Source organism: Marmota flaviventris, chromosome 7, assembly GCF_047511675.1.
Source record: "Marmota flaviventris isolate mMarFla1 chromosome 7, mMarFla1.hap1, whole genome shotgun sequence".
Classification (NCBI taxonomy): domain Eukaryota; kingdom Metazoa; phylum Chordata; class Mammalia; order Rodentia; family Sciuridae; genus Marmota; species Marmota flaviventris.
Genome location: NC_092504.1, coordinates 141,082,579 through 141,100,763, shown reverse-complemented (window position 1 = coordinate 141,100,763; position 18,185 = coordinate 141,082,579). Strand labels below are relative to the sequence as shown.

At 58.9% G+C, this 18,185-nt stretch overlaps 1 protein-coding gene and 1 long non-coding RNA gene across 2 annotated transcripts; both read left to right on the top strand.

The window, feature by feature from the left end:
* Positions 1-623: 623 nt before the first annotated feature.
* Positions 624-3,766, top strand: LOC139706446 (sperm motility kinase 2B-like). The gene is made up of 2 exons (XM_071614693.1): positions 624-3,305; positions 3,471-3,766. Exon 1 carries the CDS (start codon positions 1,621-1,623, stop codon positions 3,286-3,288), a length of 1,668 nt encoding a protein of 555 aa, XP_071470794.1. The 5' UTR covers positions 624-1,620; the 3' UTR covers positions 3,289-3,305; positions 3,471-3,766.
* Positions 3,767-10,345: 6,579 nt separating this feature from the next.
* Positions 10,346-12,591, top strand: LOC139706542 (uncharacterized). The gene is made up of 2 exons (XR_011708159.1): positions 10,346-10,737; positions 12,104-12,591. It is a non-coding gene; the product is annotated as an uncharacterized lncRNA (long non-coding RNA).
* Positions 12,592-18,185: the final 5,594 nt, after the last annotated feature.

Below are 18,185 nucleotides of genomic sequence, written 5' to 3'. Positions count from 1 at the left end.
TCTGCACCACACTTGGTCGCGTTTGGTCTCAGGTGTGCTCATGCACACACACACACACACACAGACACACACATACACACACACACACACACAGAAACACACAGAGACATGTCACGGTGGGCAAGGTGGTGACTGCCTTTCTACTTGTGGGTTGGGGAGGCCGAGCAGGGGCATTGCCAGTTCAAGACCTGCCTAGGCAAGTGTGTGAGATCCTTCCTCAAAGACAGTAGAAAGGGCTGGGAAAGTGGCTCAGGAGTCGAGCGCTGGCCCCCGGGGTTTGGCCTGCCAGGTGGGGCCGCAGATGCGTGGGCAACCACAGGTGGGGCCTTGTCGTCCCTGTCCGTCCCCTCCAGCTTGGCTCTGGGCCCAAGGTGGGGCGTCAACACGCCCGCCATTCACTCCTGGCCCCTCTTGTCCTGTGAGCAGCAGCAGCAGCAGCAGCCTGAGGAGCACAAGCATTCAGGGCAGGTCTCCATAACTATGACCAAGGAGGAAAGAAGGGAAGAGAGCGGGGAAAGGGATTGAAGGGGTGAGCCCAGTCCTCGGCCTTTCAGCCATGTGGTGTGGTACACGGCAACAAGGTCCCTCGCCGGAAGGAGAGAGCGAGACCTCCCTAGACCCCCGGCCTCCTGGTGCCTGAAACGTGGACGCCTCAGGTCCCAGAGGGGGGAGCGGTCAGTCTGTGAGGTTCCCAAACAGCCAGCTAAGGCTCTATGGACAGAGCAGTGGGAAGGGCCCCGGGCATCAGGGACGCCTCTGTCTCTCTGCACCCCAGGAAGGGCACCTGCTGGCCCTAGGGTTCTTGGCTGGCAGGTTCGGCCTTCATCCCTGGAAGATGACTCACACTCACTCCTGTGGGCTGCAGGCAGGGTTCTAACAAGTGACCTGATAGGACCCTGTGGGGCAATGATGAGGCAGGCGCCTGACCTGGCCCCCACACCCCACAGAGGTCGGGAATGTGGCCCTGGATCTCAGGGGGCAGAGCGACCCGCACCAGCGTCCTGGCGTGAGGGGACTGCTACCACGCTCTGGACAGCAGTCTGTCCGAGTTGGAGGAGACGGGCGCTGAATGGCTCCAGAGGACCTGGGGTGGGGTCTTCACGGGGCGAAAGCCACGACAGAGTTGTGTACTGGCGAGGCACGGGCCCCGGGGCCTGGTCCAGCTCCTCCTTTCTCAGCAAGGAGAGGTCGGGGTCCCGAACACACGGGAGCACCGAGGTTCCACAGACCCTCCTTGTTCTGACCAGGAAGGTGGCCAAGGTCCCGGAGGCCCGAGTGGGAGATGCCACCGTGGGCCACCCCCAGGTGTGAGTGGGCCACTCCTGGCTGTGACCTCACAGGGGCCAGCATTGTGAGGCCCTTGAGCCAGCGGGGATATAAGGCCGGGACGAGGCTGGCACCTTGTCCACAAGCACAGGAAGCTCTAGGCAGTGACCTGTGGGACTCCCATAGTTAGCGCGTTTGGTGGTTGGTGGTTTGGTGGTTCTGGTTGCGGTCTCGGGTTGGTTCTTTGATTTGGGGCTTTCTGTTGGGCTTTGTTGTGTTAGTTTTGCTTGTGTTCTTTGCTTTGTTTGTTGTGTTTGTTTTTAGCTAGCGGGCTTAGTGGGCGTGGGGCGGAGGATGTCTAGAGAGAGCAGTGAGCGTAGTGTGGTGCGGAGGGTGTGTCGGGACCTCGCGGCCTGCTCCTCCTTGGAGGAAGCCCTCACGGGCCGCTATGAGCCCCTGGGGGTCGTCGGGCAGGGCAGCTTTGCCAAGGTCTTCCTGGCCCGACACATCCTGACGGGGACGAAGGTGGCCGTGAAAGTCCTGCGGAAGGGGGCGGGGGCCACCTTGTCCTGGGTCTTGTCGGAGCTGGACATCATGAAGGGCTTGGAGCACCCGCACGTGGTGCAGCTGCTGGAGATCGTGGAGACCCCCGGCACTGCCTACGTGGTGATGGAGGACATGGCTGGGGGCCAGCTGGGCCAGCACATCCCGGAGGTCGTGGGCCTGTGGGAGGACGAGGCCCGCATGCTGTTCGGGCAGGTGGCCAGCGCCGTGGGCTACTGCCACGCGCAGGGCATCGCGCACCGGGACGTGAAGGCGGACAACGTGCTGCTGGATGCCGCGGGCCGCGCCAAGCTGTGCGACTTCGGCCTGGCCTGCAGGTTCAGGGCCGGAGAGAAGCTGGGCCTGCTCTGCGGCACCGTGGCCTACTGGGCCCCGGAGCTGCACCGGCGAGAGCCCTACGACGGCCCCGCGGTGGACGTCTGGAGCCTGGGTGTCCTCCTGATCCTCATGCTCACGGGCAGCGTCCCGTTCACCGGGGCCAGCTATGCGGAGGCCAAGGAGCAGGTGCTGCAGGCCAGGTACCACCTCCCGTTCCACCTGTCCGACGAGGCGCAGAGCCTGGTGTCCTGGATGCTGACCCTGGAGCCCGCGCACAGGCCCACGCTCCAGCAGATCCTGGGGCACCCGTGGCTGAGCCAGGATGGGGAACGCTGCCCGAGTCCTCCCGCCGAGCTGCTCCCCAAGCGCCCGGACACCTCCATCCTGCTGGCCATGCTGGACCTGGGCTACGGGCTGCAGGAGACCTGGGTGTCGGTGGCGACGCGCCAGTTCAACCAGGCCATGGCCACCTACCTCCTGCTGGGCCACCAGAAAACCCGGGGGGCGGGCTGCCAGGTGCGGCTGCAGGTACCTGGGCGGCCACAGGTGGGGCCTTGCCCGTCCCTGTCCATCCCCTCCAGCTTGACTCTGGGCCCAAGGTGGGGCGTCAGCAGGCCGGCCATGCGCTCCTGGCCCCTCTCGGCCTGTGAGCAGCAGCAGCAGCAGCAGCAGCAGCAGCAGCAGCAGCAGCCTGAGGAGCTCAAGCCTTCAGGGCAGGTGGGCAGCAGGAGAGCCAGCCTGCCCGCCATCATGCTGTGCAGCCTGTCGGCCAGCGTCCCTGCTCCCGGCCCCACGGCCCCTCTGCCCGGGTCCTCCCAAGCCCTGGCACCGGATCCCAGCTCCTCCTCCACCGCGCAACCCCATGCTGGCTCCAGGACCCCTGGCCTGACCCGTGACACCGCCAGGGGATGGAGGGAAGTGGTCCGGAGGATGGCCACCTGTCTGGCGAGGCTGTGCTGCTGCGTGCAGGCCCCCAGGACTGGCTCCGGACGCTCCAACAGAGTGGCTCCTGCAGCTGGAGGGCCCGCGCCACCACCAGCACCAGCACCCAGGGACCCCCCGGGACCTGCCCCCACCAGAGGTCAGGCCCTCAGAAGATTCTTCAAAAACAGAGTGGCTCCCTGGCCAGCGCCCAGCTGAGACGCCCACGGAGCCAAGTAGGTGGAGCGGTGCTGCCTTGGGTCTCACGTGTGCCTTGATGAGTGTCATCTCCAAAGGATGAATGGACACCCTCTGCCCTTGGGGGGTGCCACCAGGGTTAGGTCCACCTGGGCACCACAGGGTGGGCGACTCGGACTCCTAGCCCCTCTCATTGTCCACAGACAGGTGGCCCGGGTTCTACCTCACGAGGGCCAGCTGCTGGAGCGAGAAGTGCAACCTGCCCTGGCCGCCGCCTCCCGGACCCCTCAGGCAGGAGGACACCCGAAGACACCCGGACACCAGTGGGCCCCTGCGCCCCACCCGGATCCCACCTCAGGGACTTCTCCTTGGACACGTGCCCCGCCCTGCTCTCCTCTGCTCTCTCTCCCACCCTCTGGGGCAGAGATGCTTCCCAATAAGCTCTTCATCCATTCGCGTGTCCCACGGATGTTGGAATAAATTGGGTGCTCCGTGGGGATCAGCTCTTGCGTTCCTTGGCCGCCTCCTGGCAACAGTGGGAGAGTGGGTGGTGGTGTCACAGTGGGGATGGTGTAAGGGAGCAGTGACAGGGAGCCCTCCGGAGGTCCCCAAGGGCAACACGTGACCCAGAGTGGTCCCAGGGGAGGAGGCTGGGTGGGGGGCAGAAAGGCAGACCTTGTGCCTGGCCTGACACTAATGGTGCCCGGTCACCACTTTCAGAAGGGAACCCTGGACAGAGGAGCCACAAGCCGAAGCCCATCCTGGGGGGACACCCAGAGTGGCACGAGGAGGTACCGTGTCGCAGGCCCCGGGGGCAGTCAGGGTAGAGCTGTGGGTGCCTCCCCCAGAGTGGCTTGGGGGCTGCCCTTGCTCCGTCCTCTGAATGTCCCTGCCAGGGGCTCGCTCTTGCCCTGGTGAAGCTTTAACCTCTCTAGGCCTTCGGCTTTGCGGGACCGTCCCTGTGAGCGTCCTGACCCGGGGACGGGCCCTTCAGCCTGCCACCCTGAGCTCCCCAGGGCTGCTGAGCAGGGAGCAGGACCACCTATGGGTGGGGGAACTGGGGCGCAGGTGTGGGCAGGGGAGGGTGTGTGGCCAGAGCCCCCAGCCCCCAGGAGTGGAGGGCTGGCTGGGAGGAGCCGTTTTCCGGGTCTAGTGTTTGGAGTGAACCTTTCAATTCCCATCCCTTCGACTCGGGGTGTGGGCTCTGTCCCCCTTTCTTTGTGATCTCCGCAGGGTTTCCATTTGACGTGGGTCAGAGATCCCAGTCTGAAGTGAATGGAGGGCAGCCTCACTTCCTTCCTGTACTAGATGCAGACCCCACCCCCTCCCCCTGGGTCTCTGATGTCACAGAGCCACCTGTGTGTTCCTGGTGGGTTTGGTACTGCAGACCCTCCACTGAGTGTTTTCTTCTGAATTGGTCCCTTCCCTGTGGACAAGAAAAGTGATGCCACCTTTTGTACTTGCCAGGAACCGGCCTTTCCAGAAACCCCTGTGTCTTCACCCATCTCTGATTCCCTGCCTAAGGTCGTTCAGTCCACCACCAGGGACTCCTGTCCTGAAGGGCAGGTGCAGGGGAGACCGAGTCCTTTGCCTTTGGTTTCCAAGGGCCGAGATTGGAGGAGTGTGTTTCTCCAAAAGTGCTGATGAAACTCCCTCCCTTTGAGGGTGTGGTGTTGTGGTCCTTCAGGAGGGTGAGGCCCTGGGGCCCTGGCTCCCCACGGCGATGTGTGCCTCAGGGCTGGACCTCCTCTGGCCAGCAACTAGGCCCTGGTTCTACCCTCTGCACCACACATGGTCGCGTTTGGTCTCAGGTGTGCTCATGCACACACACACACACAGACACACACACACACACACACAGGAACACACAGAGACAGATACAGACATGTCATGTGGGCAAGGTGGTGACTGCTTTTTTACTTGTTGGTTGCGGAGGCCTAGCAGGGGCATTGGCAGTTCAAGACCTGCCTAGGCAAGTGTGTGAGATCCTTCGTCAAAGACACTAGAAAGGGCTGGGAAAGTGGCTCAGGAGTTGAGCGCTGGCCTCACATGCTTGACCTTGGTGTCTCCATGACTATGACCAAGGAGGATAGAAGGGAGGAGAGCAGGGAAAGGGACTGAAGGAGCCCAGTCCTCGGCCTTTCAGCCGTGTGGTGTGGGACACGGCAACAAGGTCCCTCGCCGGAAGGAGAGAGCGAGACCTCCCTGGACACCCGGCCTCCTGGTGCCTGAAACATGGACGCCTCAGGTCCCAGAGGGGGGAGCGGTCAGTCTGTGAGGTTCCCAAACAACCAGCTAAGGCTCTATGGACAGAGCAGGGGAAGGGACCTGGGTGACAGGGACGCCTCCATCTCTCTGCACCCCAGGAAGGGCACCTCTGGCCTTAGGGTTCTCAGCTGGAAGGTTCGGTCTTCATCGCTGGAAGGCGACCCACCGTCTCTCATGTGGGGTGTAGGGAGGGTTTTGGTGAGTGACCTGATAGGACCTTGTGTGGCAATGATGAGGCAGGCACTCTGCCCTGGCCCCCACACCCCACTGAGGTCGGGAACATGGCCCTGGGACTCAGGGTAGAGTCTCTCCCACCAGCATCATGACATGAGGGGACTGCTACCACACTCTGGACGCTGGTCAGTCCGAGTTGGAGGAGACGGGCACTGAATGGCTCGAGAGGACCTGGGCTGGGTTCTTCACTGGACGAAAGCCACCGCAGGGTTGTGTACTGGTGAGCTACCTGGGATTGTGTTTTTGTGGAGCATTCATACCTAGGTGGCCTTTCTGCCAGTCACCCTGAGCTTCAGGTCCTGTTGAGCAGTGAGCTGGACATTCTGTTTTAGCGAGTTTGGGCAGTGTAATATGTGTGGCCAGAGACACCAGCTGTTCCTGTTGGAGGGCTGGCTGGGAGGAGTCGTTATTAAGGCCATATTCCATCCTTTTAGTTCCCAGACTTTCCATATTATTCATGGAATGTTTGTTTTGATAAACCCAATAGTTGGCTGTTTCTTGTTTGTTTTGGGGCCCTGGAATTTCTTTAGACCTAAGCAATGGCAGGCCTTGCTTGTGTAGGCAAGAACATTCCCCTTCTCCTCCTCTGTGGTCCAAGCTCAGTTCAGATCTGAGGAGCAGGGGACCTCTGGAGGACCCAGCTGGGAACCAGGGGATCGACTTGAGTTGCAGAGATGGTTAAAGGTGCCCAGTGGGCTCTGGGTTGGACAGTGACACCATCCTCAAGAGGAGGAAGTCCCCAGAGCCATCCCTGAGACAGGAGACCTACTGCAGACTAGACTGTGAGCAGCAGAGGCAGGGAGGGGGGGGAGTGGAGAGGGAGGGCCAGGGAGAGAGGCAGGAGCAGGGGGGAGGAGGGGGGAGGGGGAGGGCTGAGAAGGGCAGGAGACAGGGGAGTGAAGGGCAGGAGAGGAAGGAAGGAGAGGGAAGAGGGATGGGTAGAGGGGAGGGGAAGAGTGCAGGGTCCTCCTGGAGAGCAGGGGGGACAAAGGAAGGAGGGCAGAGGGCGGGTGGCCAGGGAGGAGGAGGAAAGGCTGGGTGCAGGGGGGTGGAGGAGGGTGGGGCAGGTAGGAGCGGTGGCCCAGAGCAGGGGCTGGAATGCAGCCCCTGCAGGAGAGCCAGAGGGAGCAGCTGGCTCAGGAGCAGGCAGAGCGTGGGGAGCACTGCCCTGTGGACAGCCCTGGCTCCCTGAGCAGGAGATGCTGGGCGGAGAGGCTGGGAGAGGGTCCTGGGGAGCCCCTGGTCCTGGGAAGCCTGCTAGGCCTCAGCAGAGGGCTCCATGGTTTTCAGCACCTGGACTCCTTCCCGCAGGTGCCCTGATGCAGCCTGAGATTTGTGGCAGACTGTTCCCCTTCCCTGGGCATTCAAGTTGCTTTCTACTGGGGCCCTTGTAAGCAGGGGTGCAAGGAACCCGTGGTCCAGCCTGTCTGTGGGCATCTCCGATTATCTTGTTTTACCTCCCCAGAGGCACAACTAGTGGGTGAAAGCCACGTACACTTTTCATGGCCTTAATATCCATGACATAAGGGTGCTCCAGAGAAGTGGTGCTGTGTACCTTCCTCCATCAGGGTGTGGAGTGTTAAGGTCTGTAAACAAGCCAGGATGGCGCCTGGCATTTTGCCAGAGGGAGTGGTTTGTGAGGTGGAGCCAGCGAGCCATTAAGTGTGGAGATTCCTTATTGCTTGACTGCTGTATCTAGTTTATGTTAATTAGATAAGCTGTGTGGAATGTATATATACCCCTCCTGTCCTACAATAAATGGCTCCCACTCCTGCTGTATCAATCTGCACAAGTTGTTCATCACCCCCCCGGTTATTTTGCCCAGCCAGCCGGGCTGCGGCAGTGGAGAAGTGCTGGTCTCACTGCATCTGCACCTCCTGGACTTTAGTACGTGGTCCGAGTCCTCACCAGGTGGACACGCACGAGGTGCTTTTGAATTCCCACACCAGAGGCAATGTCCCAGGGGCTTGACTGGTGGGGAACAGAAGAGTTCCTCTCCTTTTCCTGGGTTTCCATGTGGCCCACAGACCTGTTTCCCCACAACGTCACCTTGGTGATGGCACAGGCATGGAGTGCATGGACCTCTACTGTGTGGACCCGTGCGCACAGCTCTGTTCTGGAGGTTATGTCGTAGTAGATTTTTAAGGAGCTGTAAAATGTGCATAGCCCTCCATCCCGACCCTTCCTGCATCCTTTGTGAATCTTGTTCTGAATCTTGTACTTGTCCTTCCAGGTCCGACCTGTCTTGTCCTCCTGCCTGAGCGCCTCGGTGGTGTTCAGTGTTTGGGATGAATTTCCACTAGCCATTTGCTTGCAAATTGAATGAAAGACACCTTCTGGCCTGTGAATTTCAGCTCAAGACAGAGTGATGAAGTACCCACTGTGAGTTTTCCGATGGGCGAATCCCATGCAGCACGGCCTCTGGTGGCGAGGGCTAGGGGTGGAGCTGTGCGCACCCTCTGGTCTCCGGCAGCATGGTCATCTTCTCCCTGGGCGCTGGGTGGATCAGCCTTCCCTCACTGTGACTGTGACCCCAGATATGTAGGGAGTAGAGGTCTCTTTGGGCTTGTGGTTCCAGAGGTTTCAGTCCTCGGTGGTTGGCCCCAGGGCTGGGACCTTTGGTGGTCCAGTTTTTGTGGCAGGCAGGAGCACGTTGGAGTGAGCTGCTCACCTCATGGTATCTGGGGAACAAGGAGAGAGTCGGAAGGGACAGGGTATGCCTGCCCTGGGGAGCCTGCCTTCCTCCATCTCTCCTGCTAGCGTCAGGCCCTGTCTCCCAAGTGTTCCCCTCCCAGTGGCACAAGACTGAGGACACCTTAACCACATGGGCCTTTGGGAACATTTCAGATCTGAAGGACAGCATGCACCAGCACGCGACTCGTACCTGGGCAGGTGGCCGTCCAAGGCCAAGAACGCTCCCACCCCAGGATGTCCCAGCTGAACTTTCCCCATAGGGGGGCTCCCTCTGTTTCCAGGTCCTTGTGGCAAGGAATAGGTCCCTGCTCATGTGCCTTTCCCTTTCAAACCCTCCAGGAGCAGCGTGTGAAACTGCTCCGTCGTGCTTGGACCAGGATGTGGGGATGGCAGAGCAGGGAACCTTCTGCCTTGGACTGGAGGGGATCATGACCGCCCACCCAGGTGCCTTCTATGATGGGGCTGGGCTCCCACGTGCCCCAACTGACCAGCCATGTGGTGTGCTTTCCCACTGCCTCTCTGTGCCCTGGAAGGGTGACCTTTACCAGTGCTGTTGTTTAGTCCCTGGGTCCCCGTACCTTCTCATTGGGTTTGGCTAGTCAGGGGCTCTGGCTGATTTCCGCGGGCAGCAGCAGGGTGGGCGAAGAGCTGCCTCATTGGCCCTGAGGCCTGGCCATGCTCCTGCTGTGTAGGAACTGGACTTCTTCCTTGCATTTTCCCTCCCTCCTGCTGGCTGGCTGGCAGTGCCGACAGGTTGACATGCCAGCGCCAGAGGGTTGTCTTGAGGGCTTAGTGGCATCAGTGCTCCAAAAATGTGGAAAACTGTTTATGACGCTTTGCCCCATGCCGTATGCGAGGGCTCAGTCCTAGCTGGCGTTCCTGTCCCACAGGTGAACTCTCCCTGCTGCTCTCCTGCATTCCGTCCTGGGTCTCATCCTCACCTGCCATTGCAGGTTCGCTTGATTTAGGACCTGTGTTTTGTAAACTGGGCCTCTGCAAGCATTGTTTTGTGTCAAAGCCGGTCAGTCTGCTTCTCTCACTGTCCTTCTCCGTGACATCTGGTGTGTGTGTGTGTGTGTGTGTGTGTGTGTGTGTGTGTGTGTGTAATTTTATCTGGGCATTTTTCCTTCCAGGAAAATCCAGGCTAGCACTTTTAATCCAAACCAGTGCATGCAGAGACGGCCAAGTGCCTGCAGGAGGCGCTGTCCCCCAGGTCCCGTTCCTCCCACCCACATGGACAGCCAGGCTCCTCACATCCCCTTCTTGCCACGCCACAGCCTCCTCCTGCCAGGAGGGACAGAAACATAGCCTGATCCCCGGTCCTTTGGCCTCCTGTGCAGAACATCAGGATGCAGAGAGATGTAGGGAGAGTTCCACCTGGAGTCTGTCTGCTCTGTGAACCTCGGAAGTGGGCAGTAGGATGAATCTGACTGGTGTCGCCTGACTTTGACTTAACCAATGTAATGGAGCCCAAAATTCAAAAATACACGGGCACCGAGGCAGCGAGCATCTGAGCCCTTAGGGAGGAGAGAGACGGACAGTGGAACCTATATATGGCAGCATGAGCTGCCTGGTGTTTTGGGGCCTGCAGGGTTCAGCCCATTAGGCTTCTGAGGAATCTGTCCTCTGGCCAGGGTGCTCCTTGGGAGTCTGCACAGCTCCCTGCCCAGCATGTGGGCTGTGAGGACAGTGGCTGGGCCTGAAGAGTTTTCGTGTTCACTCATGGATTTCCTCCAAATAGAGCCCCGGAGTCACGACTGAGGCTTCTTCCATGTGCATCAGCTTAGCCCATCTCTGTAGAGATTTCACGATGTGATAAGCAGTGAGCTCAGACCTCTGCACTTCTGACCACTTTGTCACTCTGTATTAAGTTCATAGGCTCACACTCGAGGTTCTTAGGTGAAACACCTCTCCTGGGTGAGGGAATTTGCCCTTCAAGTTCCCTCTCACCTCTCAGATTTGTCCTCAAACACCAGAGTTCTCTTCACAGGTGGCTTTGGGCAGGCCTGGGCTCTGGCTGGCGTGTCTGGCGTGGTCTTGGAGGTGGGCAGGCAAGCAGTGCTTCCCCGTGTCAGGCCTGGCCCGGCCTGGTGCTCTGCAGGCCTGGTAGGGGCCCGCTGAGCCTGCGGCACCTCCTCACACCACCCTTGCTTTCCACAGCCCACTCCCCTCAAGCCGCGGGCCCCGCGTCTGCCTTGGACCAGAGTAGGCTGCAGGCCTGGGGCAGATACAGTGCCAACCTGATCTGAAGGCTCTGAGCTCCATGGCCACCAGGTGGGAGTGCTGGACTGCAGAGAGCCTCTGCAGCAGACCCTGGGGTGACTGAAGGGGCGCTTGTGACCTCAGGAGTGAGAAGCTCCTCAGAGCCAAGCGCAGTGTCCCTGAGGATGTGCCTCAGTGGTTTCCTGATGCCAGAGGGTGCCATAGCTCCCCAGGTGGCCTCTCTGGGATGCTAGTGAGCACGGCCCTTTGTCTTTGTCCCTTGCTCTTGGGACCCCTGGGTTCCACCCACAGGGGGCCAGAGCACTAGGGGAGGGCAGGGCAGCATGGCCAGCACTCTGCACAGGCTGCCAGCAGGCCTTCCTGGGAGGAGCACTCATGTGAAGCTCCACAGGCAGAGAGGTCTGGGCCGACAGCAGTCCAGGCAGGGGAAGCAGGAAGGACAAAGGCCGTGGTGGGGGTCTTCCCAACACGCTCAGCGAGTAGTGAAATGTTTGGTAGCAGATGAGGTCAGAGTGACCATATCATGCAGGGTCATGGAGGTCAAGGTGAAATGTTCACCTTTCCTCTGAATGAGGAGAGGAGTGATGTGGCATGACCCAGGCTTTGCCAGAATATCTGTGGCCCCGCGTTGAGGGCAGCCTGCAGGGCAGGGTGGAAGCAGACACCAGTGGTGGGGTCCCTGCGCAGTTAGGCCCGAGGTAACTAGGGCACACCACCACAATGGCAGTGGCCGGGCAGAAGCCCAGGGCTCCCAGGGCTCCGTGCACAGTGTGGTGACGTCGGAGGGGCTGCTTCAGACCAGAGCACGGGCGCACCTGGGCCCATCTACAGAAGCCCCCAGGGCCAGTGCGAGGGGAGGGAGGGCCAGCGCTGGCTCCACCTTCGTGGCCTGAGCCACTGGGAACCTGGAGTGGCTGCAGGGTGAGCTGGCGCTGGGGGCTGCAGGCAGGTACCACGGGGAGAGGGCTCCAGAGCCGGGCCAGCGGGTTGCTGAGCAGGCGGAGAGGAGGCCTGGGGCGCCCCTCTGAGGAACCCAGGGGCCACGACCCACCCTGCTGCCTCCTGGGGCCACGTGAAGGAACCGGTTTTTAAGGAGAGCTGCAGGGCTAGGGTGTGGCTAGGGTGCGGGGCACTGTTAGGTGTCCCTGGGTCCCTGGGCTCTGTGCCCAGCACTGGGGCCCAATGTGGACTCCTGGAGGCTCTGGGCCTGAGGTGTGGGGCTGGAGGGGGGCCCCCTGCACTGGCAGAGTATGACCCACGTGGCCAGCCCCTGAGGGCAGGCATCGTCTCTGTGGCCCCCTTGGACTCGGGCAACAGGCACATGCCACTTCCAGGGCACGTCTGCAGTTCCGTGGACGGACCCCCGTGTGGAGACTTTGAAGCCTCTTTCAGTGCAGCTCTTTCTGATTTCTTCAAGCACCCACCTTGTCCACGGTCCTGCACCCGGGCCTGGAAAGCCACAACAAGCAGGACCTGTTTCCTGAAGCCCCCCTCGCGCTGCGCTCCCTGCGGGAACCCGGGAGCACTGGCTGGAAGGGCGGCCTTCCAAAGCCTCACAGAAGAGGCAGCAACCCCAAACGACCCCAAACGACCTTCTGAGAACACTTTCCTGTTTTCTTAAATAATTCTTGAGAGGGAGGCAGAAGCAGGAATTTTAAAACATAGGTATTTTCAGAAGAGAAAAGGATTGAAATATTAGGCGTTTCAAGTAGTAACATGCAAATCACTTTAAAAATGTCACAGAAAGCTATCCTTTTCATGCTAAATATGAAGTATTTGGGGAGACACAGCCAGGCTCCTTCCACAAACTTCCTTCTGAGTCACAGCACCCAGAAGAAACGTCACGTGACTTCTTTCTCTTCAGCCAAATGAGAAAAGAGTTTAAATAAATGAGTATTAAGAGCAGTTTAGTTATTGAAATGTTCCTTTTCCTTTTCCCATAGGAAAAAATAACTGCAACAGGATTAATGCTCTTTGAAAACTAAATGCTGGTCCCAAGAAGGCTGCTTGGGCTGCTGTACCAGGAACACATGTCTTCTTAAGGTCAAGGGAAACCATTTTTTGTTGTTGTTTTTTACTTTTGACTGCTTTTTATTTAAGAGTCAGCAACATGCTTAAAATATCGCCTACTTCTAGAGCATTTTGGTTAGATGGGTATTTATAAAGGTCCATTATGATCACTGTCTTCAAACTCATCACACCTCGTGGGGAACAGCCCACTCTGATCCGGATTCCGAGTGTCCCTTCTCCAGCCCGGGGCACAGGGAAACCTGAGCTGAGGCCGCAAACCTTCTCCTTTCCCTAAGAAAGAAAATTTAAAGTCAGACAGCAAAAGCCAAGCAGGGGAACTTTATTATGAGTGATACGGCAAGGAAGTGAGGGGACAGTAAGGCAGAGTGAGGCTCAAGCAGGGAGGGAGGAAGGGGGGATGGAGGGGGAGGGAAGGAGGGAGAGAGCGAAAGGGAGAGAGAGGGATGGATGGAGAGAGAAAGGGAGGGAGAGGAGGGACGACTGGGAGATGGAGAGAGAGAGGGAGGGAGAGAAGAGGAGAGAGGGAGGGAGAAATAAGGGGAGAGGGAGAAGGAGGGAGAGAGAAAGGGAGAAAGGGAGGGGATGCAGGTTGGAGAGGGAGGAGGAGGGAGAGAGAAAGGGAGAAAGGGGGAGAGAGAGGGAGGGAGAAAGAAAGGGAGAAGGAGGGAAGGGGAGAGAGGGAGGGGAGGGAGAGAGAGGGAGGGGAGGGAGGGGGAGAGACAGAGAGGGAGGGAGGGAGAGAGAGAGGGAGGGAGGGAGAGAGAGAGGGAGGGGAGGGAGGGAGAGAGAGAGAGGGAGGGAGGGAGAGAGAGAGGGAGGGGAGGGAGGGAGAGAGGGAGGGGAGGGAGGGAGAGAGGGATGGGAGGGAGGGAGGGAGAGAGAGAGGGAGGGAGGGAGAGAGAGAGGGAGGGAGGGAGAGAGAGGGAGGGAGGGAGGGAGAGAAGGGGAGGGGAGGGAGGGAGAGAGGGAGGGAGGGAGGGAGAGAGGGGGGAGGGGAGGGAGAGAGGGGGGGAGGGGAGGGAGAGAGAGGGAGGGAGGGAGCACTGACTCCCAGGAGCACCACGGGGGAGACAAGGTGGTCCCCAGATCTATTACCCTGTTACTGGTTGCTGTTTACCAGGAGAACTGGGCTCCTCCTTCAGCAGCCTTCACCAGTCAGGGGTTCGACTCCTCCTTGCCTCGTGGTGGGTTTTGGTCCTCTCTGGAACTGTTCTGGTGGCCATCCTATCTAAGGGGGCTTCATCCACAAGTCAGTCCCATGATGGGCACTGGGGTCAACAGCTGGCCAGAAGTCATCTTAGAGCACTGGTGCTACTCAAGGAATCTCCCTTCCCAGGGAGTGGAGACACCCAAGTCTGTCATTCCTAGCTTCACACCGGCCTTAGTGGACGGTCCCTCTCAAGAGCTGGTCCCATTCATCCTTTTCTTTTGACAGATTTTCCATCAGCTCCTTTGTTTATTTCCTACAAATTAACTGCCACCCATTCCTTTCTCATCTACTTCGGAAGCAGTTTACAGAAGACCCGACAGTGGTTTAAAGAACACATGTGACCCTGCCTGCATGGGCTGCTCATTGTCAACTGTTACCTCACTCTGGGGCCTCGCTGCCTACCCCCACTCCACTTGCAAAGCAATGACACTCCTTGCAACTGCCCCTGGATGACCCTGAGAAGACAGGTGGTGCTATACCACTCGAGTGTCCCCACTGTCTCCAGGGAGGTCCCCCTGGTGCCCTTTCTCCCTGGCTGTCTTGCTCTGAGCAGCTCTGCCTGGCCTGGGCTCCTTCCCTCCTTGTGAAACTGGCTCTTCATCCACTGTTCGAAGCTCTCCCAAGCCTGAGCTGATGGGTGTGGACACGCTCAGTGAGTGAGAGCCACCAACGTAACTCCAGCAGGCTAGTGGGACACCTGGGCACACCGGAGCCCATGGTCCCCAAACTCAAGATCAGCATTGGGAAAAACCAAGTGGAGTGAGATGAAATCAGACGGAAAACCCTGGGCACCACCTGGAAGAAGTGTGAATGGATCTGGGGAAGATTTTCCCGGGGCCAGGGAAGCACATCTCTCACCAGAGTCTGGGCCAGAAGCTCTGAATCCTCTCCCCCAAGAGCTGAAACTCCTTTTCAGAGTGGGTCCTGGGAAGGTCACCGCTCTGTCCCTGTTGCTCTTCCTACCCCTGGGTCCTTGCACCCATGACCAAGGCTCTCAGACAGAGCTGCTCCGTGGCTGGAGCCCAGCTGTCCCCCGGCTCTGGGTGGCTTCTGCACCAAGGTTGAGCCCGGGCCTTGAGCCAAATGTCTTTGCTTAATGGATGATACTGGTGCCTGGAGTCCCTGAGGGCTCCCACCTGCCTCTGGGAGAACTGAGGGCCGTGGGCAGCTGCCTGAGGGGCATTGCTGCCCTGTGTGGGGGCTGTATCAGCATTTCTCTCATGCAGGCTGAGCTGGTAGCAGGAGAAAATGTGCACCCCACAGTGACAGCCCAGCAGGGCTCGAGGGCTGACAGACACAGAGCCCTCACCACTGTGGGCAGCAATGGCCACCACCACTGCTGCAGTTGTCTCTGTGGAGTACCAACAGCCATTCCCCTGACCCCACCCAGATTAACAACCACAGTGTGCTCAGGCACATGGCATGCTCCTGGGATCAGAGCCACCCATCCAGAAGTCCCAAGGTAGATCAAGGACAGAGCCAAGACAGTGGTGACTCCCAGCAGGCTGTGTGTGTGTGTGTGTGTGTAAGAGAGAGAGAGACCTTAGTGAAGCGTGCAGTCAAGGTCTATTGAGGGTCTGAAAGCCTCATCCTACAAGTGTGGCACCAGCTGTCACTCCAGATCCCTCACCCTGTGCCCCACAGGACCCTGCTCAGAGCACCCTCCCTTCTGGCAAACTCCTACGCATTCCCAGGCACCCAGAGTGAGTGTCCCATCCATTGTAACGAATGCCGTATGTTCAGGTGGCAGGGTGTGTGTGTGTGTGTGTGTGTGTGTATCTCCAATAACTTTTAAAATTTTTTATTTGCTCTTTTTAGATATACATGAGACTACAGTGCATATTGGCATCTCATACACATAGAACATGACTCCTCTACTTAGGATCCCATTCCTGAGGTTTCCCCGGAGTGGAGTTTCACTGGTCGCGTGTTCATAATGAACAGGGGACAGTGCTGTGGATTCGTCCCATGTCTGTCTGTATTTTCTGTTACTCTTCTCACATCTGACTGTCATCGTCTTGGGCTATGTCCTTGGCAAGGTCAGGAGCTGTGTCTTGCTCACTTTTCCCTTCTGGCCCTCAGTACCATCCTTGCTGCAAAGCGTTTCTGCCACGAATGGCTAAAGGCGTGTCACCAGTGTGCAAGGCACCCCTGGACGGCCATCCTGCTGAATGGTCCTGATGAAGTGAGTGACCAGAGAGAAGCCTCTCACTGCTCAGGAGTTCAGCTTCCTTGCCACACGTGGAGGAAAGGAGCCACCGTGAGCTAGAGGATGTGAAGTCCCTCATTTGACCCCTGTAGCTGGCCACAGAAGAGTTTTGCAGAGGATTCCCAGGGGGAAACTTGTGCATGAGTTATCACTGGTTGATGACTGTGTAAAGTTCAGCTGTGACTTGCCTGAAAATCTTTTTTAAAGAAATCATATCCTTCAACTCCCAGAGCTGTGTCCAGGTGGCTTTCTGAGGACAGGAGGGACACTGAGAATCACTTGACTTGGCGAGTGCTGCTGGGGTTGCCTCCCTAGTGGTGCTGGCTCACACCCTCCTACATGCCATGGGGAGTGTGGGTCCTGTGGCTCTCCAGTCCCCGTGGGAAGCACCGAGGGCAGAGGATTCAGCTCTTTCTGCAAAACCTTTGGCAAGTCCTCACCCTGCCTCAGCCTCATTTCTCTCATCTCTTAAAGAGTGAGGAGAGCAATGATGACCTCCCTGTCTCCAGGGTTTGGAATGAGATGGGTCATACAAATGACCTATACGTGCTCCCAGGTCGGGACTCGCTGTCCATGGGTGCCAGCGCCCACTTGGGACATCAAACCCTGTCTCTCCGCGTGGTGCAGGTCGGCTTGCTTCCGCGCGGCCAGCGGCTCTCATGTGGAAGGCCTCCAGGAGTATTAGTGGGGTGTTGCAACAGTGGCCAACTGTGAACATGTGGGGTTGTCCGTGTGCCTACGTGTCCCGCGTGCCCTAACTCAGCAACCCCCTGGAGACTCTCTTACTCGCTCCGCCTGGACTGGGGGTAAAGGGCCGAGTGAAGTGCAGGCACTGCCGGAGGGCGGCCCCTGGGATCCAGAAGCTCAGGTGTCTGCCACCCGAGTGCCGCTGAGCCCCGGCCTGAGTCCCCAGGCCCTGTTGTTCCGCTCACTGGTGAACACATAGCGGGTAGCTATTTTGCACTTGGCGTGGACACTCTGGAAACCAAGAGGACACACTTCTGGCCCCTCCGGTGTTCACCGTGTAGACAGACAGGTAAGCAAACGGCTTCCAGGGCTGTGAGGGAACAGTGGGGTCCGTGTTCGCCAGGCTAGAGCCCCGACGAGCTGGGTTCTCTGGTGACTCCTCTGAGAGAAGAGCTGCTCCAGGAACCAGCAGGCGAGGCCTGCCCCAGAAGCAAGCTCGCGGGTCAGATGCGGGAGCTGCTGCCGACCTGGTGTGGGCCGCTTAGAGGTCATTCAGGTGGTCCTTCGCCTTCCTGCCCAGTATCTGCTTTGTCTGATTCAGGAAAGAATACAATACTGTGAGACTCAGAAACCAGGTGGTGCCCATGTGTGTTCGCGTTGTCAATAAGTGAGAAATCCTAAAGCAGATATCACCTGATGTCATGGTGTGCATGTGAGGTGTCCCCCAGAAACTCCTGTGTGAGACAATTCGAGAGGGCTCAGAGGAAATGACTTAACCAATCAGTGAACTAACCCCTGATGGGATGAACTGAGTGGTAACAGGAGGCAGGTGGAGAGTGGCTGGAGGAGGTGGCATTGGGGTGTGGCTGGAGGAGGTGGGCATTAGGGGCGAGGCTGGAGGAGGTGGCATTGGGGTGTGGCTGGAGGAGGTGGGCATTGGGGATGTGGCTGGAGGTGGTGGGCATTGGGGATGTGGCTGGAGGAGGTGGGCATTGGGGTGTGACTGGAGGAGGTGGCATTGGGGATGTGGCTGGAGGTGGTGGGCATTGGGGTATGGCTGGAGGAGGTGGGCATTGGGGTGTGATTGGAGGAGGTGGGCATTGGGGATGTGGCTGGAGGAGGTGGGCATTGGGGTATGGCTGGAGGAGGTGGGCATTGGGGGCGTGGCTGGAGGTGGTGGGCATTGGGGATGTGGCTGGAGGTGGTGGGCATTGGGGGCGTGGCTGGAGGTGGTGGGCATTGGGGATGTGGCTGGAGGTGGTGGGCATTGGGGGCGTGGCTGGAGGTGGTGGGCATTGGGGATGTGGCTGGAGGTGGTGGGCATTGGGGTATGGCTGGAGGTGGTGGGCATTGGGGATGTGG